At 36.7% G+C, this 13,091-nt stretch overlaps 1 protein-coding gene across 2 annotated transcripts; it reads right to left on the bottom strand.

Moving 5' to 3' along the window:
- Positions 1-1,663: 1,663 nt before the first annotated feature.
- LOC108680316 (TNF receptor-associated factor 6-like) lies at positions 1,664-11,817 on the bottom strand. Of its 2 annotated transcripts, XM_047882051.1 has the most exons (7): positions 11,700-11,817; positions 6,774-6,913; positions 5,819-5,999; positions 5,236-5,370; positions 4,576-4,599; positions 4,242-4,424; positions 1,664-3,964 (listed from the first exon to the last, which is right to left on the bottom strand). In XM_047882051.1, exons 1-7 carry the CDS (start codon positions 11,739-11,741, stop codon positions 2,882-2,884), a joined length of 1,788 nt encoding a protein of 595 aa, XP_047738007.1. In that variant the 5' UTR covers positions 11,742-11,817; the 3' UTR covers positions 1,664-2,881. The 2 variants fall into 2 exon arrangements, with proteins under 2 accessions (XP_047738007.1, XP_018024609.1); XM_018169120.2 differs by lacking the exon at positions 4,576-4,599 and having other exon boundaries at positions 4,242-4,448.
- Positions 11,818-13,091: the final 1,274 nt, after the last annotated feature.

The raw sequence follows: 13,091 nt of genomic DNA, 5'->3' as shown, positions 1-13,091 counted from the left end.
TGAATTTCTTTTACCTTCTCATTTATATGTTACAAATACTACAATTAGAAACACTACAATTAGAAATCTGTCTCCAGTAATCAGGGTATTAGTCGATAACAGTGAATATTCTCCTAACCCCTTGCATTGATTTACTGAGCGTAATTGTTTTCCGATGCTTCTCAGGACGTTAGATCTAGTCCTTTGGTGTTGTACTTTAATTAACTATTGGTAATAAAAATTTGATTAATCTTAATGAAATCGGATCGATTGTACCTGACATTGCCTAACTTTGCAGTAAGCATTGGTAGTTTAGAAATTTGAATTAGTAACGTCCTGATAAAATTGAATCTTTGTCTCATCATTATTCATTGTAAGTTTGAAGGCTGTGAATAATTGATTTCAACCATTTCCTTACTTGACAAATTAGACAACATTTATGTCAATTTTAGGAGAGATTTTCAAAGCTTCATCATATTCGAATTGGATTCATGATTGTCAAGTTGCATTCAAAATAATACAAATCGATGCATTCAGTTATATTATTTCTTCGTGTTTTTAAGCACATTCATTGCTGGTTGCTTACCATCAACTAGGTTGTCAATTTGTAAAGTGAAGCTTACATTGTTTAATAACAATGAAAACCTTAACCACATAACGGTACTCCAATACCAATGTCCTCGTCCAAGTGATTTTCATTATTAATAGAAAATTATGGTCGTGAGTATAAATTATCTTTCTATTTCTTTGAACGGATCGAAACCCACTAATTAATTGCAAAAGTTCATGTCTGTTTGTGTATTATTAGCTAATTTAACAATACATTTATTAAAATTAGTGCGTTGTTACTGCATCATCAGAACGACTTGGTTTACTGGAATTTGGCTACTGTAATTGCATCGTGTATACCAGCCATGGTCTACTTGTGATCCCCAGACGTCACTTAGTATCTATTTTTTTTTGTCATCAAGAGACTTCGCCCTGGAAATTTTTTTCAAGCCTGTTGTACTGGAACCGGCTTGTATCATAATGTAATATTGAGGCTTCTGACTTGCAGCATAGCAGGGTTGGGTATTCAATATTTATCAAGAGACACACTGTTAAGATAACCCGCCTGCCACAAAAGGTTGTTGGCCATTCTGGAAAGAGGTTGTTGTATTTAGGAATAAATTTGAGGAATATCCTGTTTTTCATCCTGTTTTTTTGAGGAATATCCTGTGTATAATTGTTGTTCATTTGTCTAATTTTTCTATTAGAAACTTCTTTTCTTATTTATATGTCATCTTTCTGCGTCTCAAAATATCCTTAATTATAAATGGATATATGCTAGTCACCTTGAAAAAAACCATACATGTATTTAGTTAAATTATCTAGCTGTTACATCCAAATTTAAGTCTTCCTTTCAATAAAAATACAGGTTAACATCTGGCGCGACTATTGATCCCCATTCATCGATCCAATTTTTTGCAGACATTGAGTATGATTTTCATCAATGAATCTTTTGGAGACGCCGTCATGTTTTGGTTTTTTTATAGGGCCTTGATGACTGATACATTGACGACTGATCAATGAAGCTGGTGAGTAGAAGGAATTAACATCAATTACCACACCTCGGATACCGCTATGTCCATGGTTGCATCACTCATTTGGAAAAGCGCAGGATAAAGATAGTTCATTTTTCAGCTCAAAATATATTATATCGAGTGCGTTGTAAAACAAGACCATATAGTATTATAAATATGAAAGCATTAGTCTTTTCGGAATGCTGGATGGAATGTTGAAGGCACAATCGTAGTGATGATCTAATACTGAGAAATATCTCGAGTACGATACGTAAATTAAAACTAACCTTGCGCTGTACACGTATTGCAAACACATCATTACAGACCAGCATAGGTCGGCCATGTTGCCTGTACCTCTACTATTTTACTTGCCTGTAACAGCAATATTATATATATATATGTCTAGTGAGTACAAAAACTGAGTTTTTCATAAAAAAAACATAACGAACAATATTGTCATTACTTATTCTTAAAATTTAGAAACAGGAACAGGTCAATAATTTTCGTCAGTCAAATGACTAATATATAGGTATATATAGTATATATGAAAAAAGGGGTGAGGGTGAGGTGCGAGATATATTAGTCAAAGTTTACTTACCTAACATTACGTTTAGATTCATTACGTGCGAAACTCGCTCAGGGTAGCGGGCTTTGCGTTGCTTAATGGCGAAGTAGGACGTATTCTCGTACACAAATTTTTACCCTCCTTCCGAAATATCTTCTAAAACATGGAAATTTTTTAGTATTATGTTTGATAGTTCGCTGAGGAAGATCAAATTCGAGTTATTATTTTCCAAAATGGGCACATTAATATCCTGGCTTTTGAGAACAGTTTTCAACAAATACAATAATCTCACCAACACGATAAACAATTTCTTCAAAATAATTATTTCCGCTCACTCGCGCCTTCTAAAGATTGCATTACTCGAGAGAATTAAAATGATCAACATTTAAAGGAGCATTCATTGTTAAATAATCATGAGAAGCTAGACTCTTGTAAACGTTTTCAGGAAGGAGGGAAACTGAAGAAAATGTACAAGTAAGAATTGAGACACCAAGTCACTATAAGTAAAAATGGTTGCGAGATCGACTAAGTAGGAAATTTCACAATCCAAGACGCTTAACAAATTATGAAGGATTTTCTCGAGTGATTTTTAACTCGAAAGTTAGTTCTTCAGTTAAATTTTAGTTTTTTTATATCGCATTTTTGTTAACGAAGTATTTCAGTTATTTTTTACAATCATGAAAAGATTTCCCGCGGATCATTCTAAGTGCTAAATATATAATTCTCGCATTAAAGCATTCTCGCTGCTCAAAAGCACCAAGTGTACCGCTACAATTCAGTCGTTGATTCCGCCAGATTCGTGTTTTGGTGAGATGGCTACCGCAGCGCCCGGGCAAGGCACCACCATCACGCGAACGGTCAAGGTGTTGTTCACAACGTAACACGCGCCATGGGGCTTCCTGTTGTACAGATCTTCAAACGAACAAAACTCGGTAAAGCCGAAGCTTTTATCGTTCCTGACGCCAGTCGGCCGTTGGAATGCTTGCAGATGAGGACTGCTATCAAGGCACTCAAAGAAATGCCTCTTTTTGTTGTTTGCAGAGCAGTCCAATAAGCCAAGGGTGATGCGGCCGCGGAAAGGCCATTCCAGTATGTCGTCATACTCGCCTTTCATGAAGAGAATGCATAAAGATAAGTGCTGTTGGCCGTTGATACATTTGATGCCAAGCCTAATACAGCATTTGTACCCAAACTGCGACGTATAGAAGGGTGGACTGTAAGATGAGAGATTCTTATTCTCAAGTTCTGCGCAAAGACCAGAGAAGTTATGAACACGCCACGTGAAGTCACCGCCACAAAACCGGCCACTGAGAGCCAAATACTTTCTATTCCACAACTCCTCTAAACCGTCCATCTGCTTTGCCAGGTTATCAAGACGTATCGTCTCCTCTAGCATTCTTTGGTCTAAATCCACAACCTTGTCACTGATTGCACGCAAGATTTTTTCATTGGATGAAACTTTACTGGATGAACCAAGACCGGAGTTCAGGTTACTCAGATGGAGTTGATGTCTCTGAGCCTCTGCCGATATAGCTTCCCTCTTCTTATTGTCTAGCTTACTCTTGATCTTAACCTCGTCTGGAAGGGCTTGAGCTCCCTCAACTGGCGGCCACTCACAGTCTGACTGGGCCTCTTCCACTTGCTCCATTTTAACATACTTCTTATTGTTGTCATAGGCAGCAGCGTCACCATAAGTCTTCTCCAAGCCGTGCTCTGGCTCTTCCTGGATAGGCGAGGAGGTTGAAACTTGGCTCCTCAGGCTCGGCTGGCGACTGAAGCTTGGAGACTGGATGACGCCGACAGTGCGACTCAGTTCACTCACAAACGTGCTCATCTTCTTATAAGCTGATGACACCAACTGTAATGCAAATGATTGTGCTGACATATATACTGGCTCAAATCATTGAAAATGATTTGTGGTTTCATGCCTCGCAAAAAGAGGCATATTTTTTAATGTTAGAGTTCACTGTTGAAGATATAAAACCAAGAACGAATGATCTATGTAGACTATCATGACACACAAGAAACCATTACAGAATTTTTTGGAATGAAGAACTCTTTGACACCCCAATTTCCAATTCAAATCGATCAAAGTCAACAATGTCATCCGTTCAAACACTGTAATTGTTAGTTACCTGGAGATGAAGCTGTACATCCGTTTTGAGGTGTTGTTCCAGTAACATTCTTTTACATTTGTATTGACAAGCAAACTCAGCATAGGTGCAAGGCACGGTCGTGTGAGGGCAGCTCGAGGTGAGATGAGCGGCAAGGTCTGCACGGCGCACTTCTTCGCCGCATGCGTCACACCGCACACTCACATCGCCGCACACGGACCGGTGCACCTGACAACAAAGCCCTTGATTAAAGCACAAATGCAATATATGGTAATATTTTGTTCGGGGGTCAGAGTAGGGAGAGCGTTTGATTTCATCTTTGTTCCTATTTCATATGCGTCACACCGCAACTCACATCGCCGCACACGGACCGGTGCACCTGACAACAAAGCCCTTGATTAAAGCACAAATGCAACATATAGTAATTTTTTTTCAAGGGTCAGAGTAGGGAGAGCATTTGATTTCATTTCTGTTCCTATTTCATATTTGAAAGTGAAGAATTATACCAGCAGTGTTTTGTTAGCAGCAAATGAATGATCAAGCTATCAGTCCAACTATTATCAACGTTTGCGTTAAAAAAGGAGAATGTAGCGTTTGCAATTGCACCAAGAGTGTAACTGATGTCTACATTTTTGCAATAATTTGGTTCGTATTTCAGATACATAAGAGAAAGAATGTTCAACATCAAACCATTTGCTAAGAATGTTTAACATCAAACCATTTGCTCAAGCTTTTCTAGGTTATGAATTTTACAGTTTACTTATGGCTTCTTTCTCAATCCCAGTATAACTGTATAACTTAAGTCTTAGTGGAATTTGTTTACCTTTGCAGTGTGCACTGTTCTGTAGTATCCTATATATGTATTGTATGCAAAAGATAAACATTATTTAGCATTTTCAAAGACAAAACTTTTTACATATTCACGCTACAGCTTAAATATTTTTCTCAAATCAAGTGTAGCATATAAATTAAGGTGATGTGGGAAAAATTTAATGCAGATAGTAGGTTACCACACCTGTTCTTTGTCAAGCGTATAGACTGCTTTGCAGAGGGAGCACTGAGTGGGCCTTAGAGCACAAGTCTCCTGCAGATGTTGCTGCAGCTCCCCACACAGCACTGTGCTGGCGCACTGGTTAGGGCACAGCACTACCTGCACAAAACATTACAAGTAAACAAATTATATAAAGTCTCTCATAAAATGTCAACTTTGACACTGAGCCTAACATGCAAATATATATGAAAAAGTATATGATTTATATATAATTGATGCCTGAAAATGAAAGCCTTGTCACGTGTATCTTTGTCACTGTCAAAGTGTGCTGAAATGCATACCTAAAAAAATGCTTATCATTTATTAGCTTTAGAGTGGGTTTTCAGTATAGTTTGAACAGAAATTCTCTAATTTGAAAAATAATACTCTACACACAAACAAGAAGTTCCACAGAATTGAATGTATTAAGGTTCAATTTGAATAGAACTCAAGTATCATTTAATGTAAGGCACTTTTGAAGAGGATAGGCCAGAAATGAGTACATTGAAGTTCATCAGAAAATAAAATCTTCAAATAAAATTTTGGACTACACTTCAAAAATGTATACCTGGTAATTGCAGGCTTGAATGTGTGGCTGTAGGTTGCGCAGAGAAATAACTCTCTGGCATCCATGACTGTGACCTGGACAACGTACTAGCAGCTCCAGCACCTCACGCTCAATGCAAGCATCTGGGAAGACATCACCAACTCCCAACTCACGGTTGTCTAAGGGACACACACCTCGTGTACTGCACATTACCAAAAAATTTATTATGCACAATTATAGAACTATACAAATTCACTTAATAATATGAATGGACTTCTACTATAATAGAAGTTTAGAAATAGATAAAAATTTCTTGAAAAATATTTTGACCTTTGAAAAAATTAGATGTTGACAACCTTTGTAGTGAGTAATGTCAGTGATCCATGACTATGTGGGGCATCTGTATTAAAATTTCATCGCTCCAACAGAACTTCTTTATGGAGTTGAAACTTCAACTTGAACATGAACCTGTTTGCAAAAATTTGAAGAAGTCAATAAGCTGTTTGTAGCATTCCAACTGGCCAAAATTGTATTTCTGACATTAATTCATTTTGTATACAAGGAAGGTAAATGAAGTGCCAAGGTGAATGGTGACCAATGTGTCATTGATATTTGATAATAATACATCATTGCAGTGTGTCCAAGATGGATTATTCAACATAACAATTTTCAACATATTCATTGTAAGACAGTTCCTATCGTTAATCACACTAAATAAACAAAAATTTGTTTTATGGTAGGAAAATTTGTCTCATTGTTTAAAATAAAATAATTGTGAAGTCATTAATATCATCTTTCACCTCAAGGTTAAAGACTTTAACTTGTTGACATTGTTAGTCTCAAGCAATCTTAGCTTGGTTCATCACACTGCCACCAAGGCACTGGATTTGGCAAGTTTAATTACTGTCATTACTGTCATAAAGAGTATCATTTGGACAGAGACATAGCACAGTTCCCCTATAAATATTATTCTTACCTCAAACAAGTTGCAATACAGTCTCTGCAAAATCTGTGTCCACAAACAGTTTGGTGTGGAAGTCTTAGTGCCAGCAGACAAATTCCGCACTCGTACTTAGGATCCAATGGATCCACAAACTCGTAATCATAGCCCCCTTGCTGAAAATGTATTGATGTCAATGTGAATATCTAATACCATAAAGAGGGTGACTTGGACTGTTTACATGGTGATTGAACCATTTTGACATTTAAGAAAAGAAAACCCTATACTTAACAAGTTCTTGCCTTATAAAAATTGTATTGATGGCTCTTGAAGTACCATGAGGTAACCTAGAAATGCATTTTTCATTTTTATTATGTGACTATTTGTGTCACAAGAAGGTAAACACTAAAAATGGTCCAAGTCACCCCATCAATAGTTCCAAGTCACCCCGTTTTCTAGCATACTATGATCAAAAAGCCAAACTTTGATTAACAGTAATAAATTTATGATTAATGTCCAATTGAATGCACAGGAAAGGTGTAGTTCAGTATTGTTTATAAAATAGATAGTTGCTATAGGCTACGAAGGCTTGCAATGAGGAAAGTTGGAACTCATTTGGAATATAGCTGTCAAATTTCAGCTTGCACTGGAATGATGGAATCGATGGTAAAATAAATAAAATTATGATCATTGAGCTTGAAAATTCTACCAAGTTCATGAAGATGCATATCTTTCCAAGAATGGGAATGATTTAATTTTAGCATCATGCACAGAAGGGAACTTTGGAGAGGTAAGCTCATTTATATAATATTACACTTTGGCATTTAAGAGTAGGCCAGGTCTAGTGTAAAGTTACTTGCAGTTACAGGACAGCAGGGCTTCAATCTAATCCTCATTCTGAAGTAAATTACTGTCAAAGGGGGTTATAAGGGACGGTTTTGAGCGTTTTTCATGAATAACTTCTTACCATGAAACATTTCATAAACAAGTTTGAGCTCATTTTAAGGGGGAGGTATACTTTTTTCGGATTTGGCTTTTCTAGTATTAAGTATCATCTTAAAGCTGACATTCTGCCCTATCCAACGATACCACTGCAATCCCTGTATGTGAATTTATACGTACATCACGGCTCTTTAAAGGGGGGCAGGTGGGGCGTGGGGGAGTTCCTTCACTAATTAGATACAAGGTAATTAGCTGCTGAGCATTTTAAATATAGTGTTACTCTAGTGTTATACTATAGTGTTACATTTTAAATATAGTTTTTAGTTACTTGTTTAGTCTCATTTCAAAGCTGACATTCTGAGCTATCCAACAATACCACTGCAATCCCTGTACGTGAATTTGTACATACACGGCTGCTCTTTAAAGGGGGGTGGGGGGGAGTTCCTTCAGTAATTAGATGGGAGGAAATTCGCTGGCCAACACTAGATATATGGTGTTTTGTGGCATCAAGGCTCAGTCACCCTCCTTGCTTCGTACAGAGAGGTGTACTGCAAGTTGCGGCTACCATCCTTCAGTTGAAGGAAGCTACAGAAGCCTGTAGTTTGGTATCCATGCTACATTGAGTGCCTATTTTGATTTTTGAGGCGCACGGGACTTTGTCGCGCTGTCCTGAAAAGTTCAACTTATTGTCACGGAAAACCTATCTCCTCCTAGAGTTTTGAAGCTACAGCGATGAGACATATACCATTCGATTCATAAAGACCATACCTATCGAGTAACGAAGCCCTTTTTTAGATTTGTGCATAGTTTGGATTCTAAATGAGGGGGAAGGGGGGGGGGGAAATGTGAAAAAAATGGAAAAATGCGTGTAAAATAAACTAATGCAAAAATAAAGAATCAGGCTTCATTACTCGATTGGTATGGTCTTTACGCATCAATTGATATGTGTTTCTATGTTGTAGCTTGAAAACCCTAGGAGATAGATTTCTACAGTGCCCCCTTTTTTGTCAGTTTTCTATGAATTTCACGTTTTCTATCAATTTTTCCAAAAAAATCACATGAACAAAATGTGATTTTTTTGTGGTTTTACATATATGTGTGACGTTTCAGAAAGATCTGTCCGTAAACAAAAAAGTTTTTCAAAAAGTATACCTCCCCCTTAAAGGTCTCTGCAAGGGCTATTGTATGGCATCTTGAAAAATTCCATATGCTATTTGCAAGGTGCCAGATGCAAATTAAAAGGCTCTCAAATTACCTCTGGAAATGGGGTAATAAGGGACACTTGAAATAAAATTTAATTTCAAAACGTTTGAAGCATGCAGATTGCAGAGTGTACTCATCCATTACTAACAGTACTCTGAAGTCCTCCTCTTTCATTGTAGATGATGTAGATGTAGGATAAATGGCCTTTTACTCATGATTATTACTTGTTTTTCCTTTACTGATATAATATTACCTTATCCATACATTACCAAATTATTGATGTGATATTACTGTACCCATGGACATGACGTTGAGCATTGACATCAACCTTGTTCACTGCAAGCTTCATATCAGCAGCCATATAGCATTTCTTCTGTATCTGTAAGCTTACAGAACGGCTTGTAATTTTGCACCATTTCAACTGAGTCAACCAAATTCGCTACCTATAACAAAAAAGATTGTAAAAACATACTTGAAACAGAAAGGAATGTATTAGTGACAACCATAATATTTTTGGATAAATAAATCATAGTTTAGGTCAATTACTTTCCATTCTATGTTGCTTGATGCTCTATTCTATCTATGACATTCTATGCACAATTTTGTGATGACTGATGATGCATTAATTTTTTGTTGACTGTTGAGTGATTGCTGAATGAGGTAAATGCAATCAAAATTCTTTGTTTTTCACCAATTTGTTAATTAAATTAACTTGAGTCTTTGCTAATCAAGGTTTTACTGTAGTTCTGTAAATTGGTTTTCAGGGGCGTCCCTTATTACCATAGGGGGTGTGTTCCTTATTACCCCATTGTCCAGAAATGTCCACCATTTTTTTGGGGGAATGAGCTATGCAAATTCTATCAATCATGTTTTTAAGCCAACACCTGTATGTAAATTTAATGAAAGTAAAAGTTTTAAATACAGTAAATTTTTTTTTTTGCTACAGACCTTAGCAGATATACATTTTCTCTCAATTATCACACTTTTTTCTGGGAATTTTTAGAGGTACTATCAAACAGGGTAATAAGGGATGGTTTTGAGCATTTTCCCTTAATAACTTCTTACCATGAAACATTTCATAAACAAGTTTGGGCTCATTTTAAAGGTATTTGCAAGGGCTATTGTATGGCATCTCTGAAAAAATTCCATATGCTATTTGTAAGATGCCAGATGGAAAATAAAAGCCTCCTGAACCAACCCTGGGAAGGGGGTAATTAGGGACATTTGAAATAAAACTCTATTTTAAAATATTTGAAGCATGCAGAGTGTGCTCATCCATTACTAACAATACTCTGAAGTCCTTATCTTCCTTTGTAGACAATATAAATGACATTTTCTGTGATTTTTACTGGTTTTTCCTTTATTGATATAATATTACCTTATTGATACATTACCATGTTTTTGATGTGATATTACCTAATCCATGGACATGGCATTGAGCATTGACAAAAACCTTGCCCACTGCAAGCTTCATATCAACAGCCATGTAGCATTTCTTCTGTAGGCAAGCTTACAGGACGGTTGTAATTTTGCACCATTTTAATTGAATCAAGTGAAACTGTAACAAAAAAGAAGATTGTAAAAAACATACCTGAAACACAAAGGAATATTTTAGTGACAACCATCATATTTTTTGAGAAAAAAAATCATAGTTTAGGTTAATTACTTTTCATTCTATGTTGCCCAGTGAACAACTCTATCCATGACATTCTATGCACACACAGTTTGGTGATGACTGATGATGCACTAATTTTTTGTCAAGTGAAATTTTTTTGCTGTGCAATGTAATTGCGGTGCTGTGCAATGTAAAATTGTTTGTTGTTAATTGATTTTTTTTTGTCAACTGGAGCCTTTGCTAACCAAGACTCTACTGTAAATGCTTTTTTAGGGGTGTCCCTTATTACCCCAGGGTGGGGGTGTCACCGTGTCCCTTATTACCCTGTTAAGTGGAAATGGCCGCCATTTTTTTCTGGAATGAGATACGCTAATTCCATCAATAAAATTTTTAAGCCAACACCAGTGTGCAACTTTAATATAAGTACAATTTTTTAATATGGTAAATATTTTTTTCGCTACAGACCTTATCAGAGGTACTTTTCCAAAATCTCACTTTTCACACTTTTTTCAAGGATTATTTAGAGGTAGTAAATGTTCACTTAACTTGCTACATAGGTAGATTGGAAAAATGTTGAACTTTATGCCACTATTTTTTGTTTTGCAATATTTGAATTAGTTAAATTTAGTTTAGCTGCTACAACATTTCTACGAAATGTCAGGACTGTCTCTGATAACCCCACCCGTCCCTTATTACCCCGTTTGTCATTTGACAGTAAATGTATGATTTCTTAATTTGCTTTATGCTACACAGATAGGGAAAATGTTGAATTTTACGCTACTATTTTTAGTTTTAGAATATTTCAATTAGTTTAGCTGCTACAAAATTTCAACAAAATGTGGGACTGTGGGAGGACTGTCCTTTAGTGGACCTTTACTATCCTGCCCATCCCTTATTACCCCATTTGACAAATTGACAGTAGTATTGTGCAATGCGAGTGTGCATCATATAGTTCTTGCCTGTAACTATTGTACTTTTTCTGTTGCTAGAAAAGTTCTATTATATTGCTTAGTTTTGCTTAGGTAGCTATCAAGTTGATGCTTGTGCTGTTATGCATACAAATAAATGAATTGGGTACAGCAGTTTAGAATTTTCCTACTTTGAAGCACCTGAAAAGAAATCTAAACAAAAATTAAGTGATTTTTCAATGTCAGTATTTTGCAAACAAATGTATGACTAAAATTTGTTAACATGAAACTTACCCGAGAAACAAGAGTACCAGTCAATTCTAGATCATCATCCATTGCATGGTACAGTTAAAGCAGGATGTTTTTAGATTCTTCCTCAAGTTCATTTTTGAGTCCTACTATAAATAGTAGGATACCAGTATCATGGATACCAGCATTATCATACACAAGAAATTGGTTTAAATTTTGAGTACCCTAGATGAGGCAATTAAAAATGAACTGATTCTAAAAAAATCTGTGGTTTGTCTTCTTCTTCTTCTTTGCAGGGTGTCCACTTGGAGTGGACTTAAAGCCGCAGGTCTGCCAGATGGATGACTGTTGGGCCTGAGAGCTTATAGCTTGTGGTTTTCAGCTTCTTTGTATATGAAATTAATTGCTGCCATCTTGTGAGGTTGGCTGATGTAAGCTCAGTACAGGATTGGGTAGAAGTTTACAGGGAACATATATTAGTAAATGAAATGAGTTACTGCTAATGTAATTTAGATAAGTAAGGGCTGCTAATGTAACAACCTTGATTAAAAAAAAAAAGAAATAGAAATATATACGTAATTATAGTGATATATAAAAAAAAACCTCAGATGATCTACTTGCTAAGTCAAAACATATATCAGCAGTTGCCATCCATTAACAATTCTATCATGCTTGCATATATACATCATTGCAAGGCATTCACCTAAAGATCACTTAGCCTACCTGACTTTAAAATAAGTACATTGAAAAATTTAGACATTTTCTGTGATACCTCATCACTAAAGTTACCTCCCCTCCCAGGAGATTACAAAGGTTAAATTCTACATTGATACTTCACAAGTTACTTGGTAGCACATGACGCTGACAGTCCAGAAGAAAGTGAGCAATTGTGTCTGTTGTGTTGCAGGTGGTGCACTGATCAGAATCACTCATTTTAAACCTGTGCAGATAGCTCCTGACACCAGCATGCCCAATTCTAATTCTTGCAGGTGCACATTCTAGCTTGCGGGACTTCAGGCAAAGCCAAGGGCAAAGTTGCGGTTCCATCATATTGTTAATCAAAAAAGCTCTTTTCTGAGTCCAAGCAACAGTCATTTTCCAGTTCCTAACTTCCTAGTCCAGCACTTGTGTAGTTTCTCTCTCAGGACAGTAAGTGTCTCCTCTATGCTTAGGGTGCTCATAGCAGAAAATACATTTTGGTGGCCCATGTTAGCAGCCTGTCTGCAATCTCATTGCCTTCCACCCCTGAGTGGCCTCTCACCCATTGCAGTCCATTGCCTATCTAGTATAACATCTTGGATTTTGTAGACGTACTCCTTGTATGAGGGGTTAACGGTGTTTCTGATGGCTTGCAAGGCAGACTGGGAGTCGGTCAACAGTAGGATGTCCTGCATTCTTAGTCTTGGGTCCAGACAACAAATCTGCAGAGCCTTCAGT

Source organism: Hyalella azteca, unplaced genomic scaffold (genome assembly GCF_000764305.2).
Source record: "Hyalella azteca isolate HAZT.00-mixed unplaced genomic scaffold, Hazt_2.0.2 contig9555, whole genome shotgun sequence".
NCBI classification, from domain to species: domain Eukaryota; kingdom Metazoa; phylum Arthropoda; class Malacostraca; order Amphipoda; family Hyalellidae; genus Hyalella; species Hyalella azteca.
The sequence above is the reverse complement of the archived record's forward strand: the minus strand, read 5'-3'. Positions and strand labels throughout refer to the sequence as shown.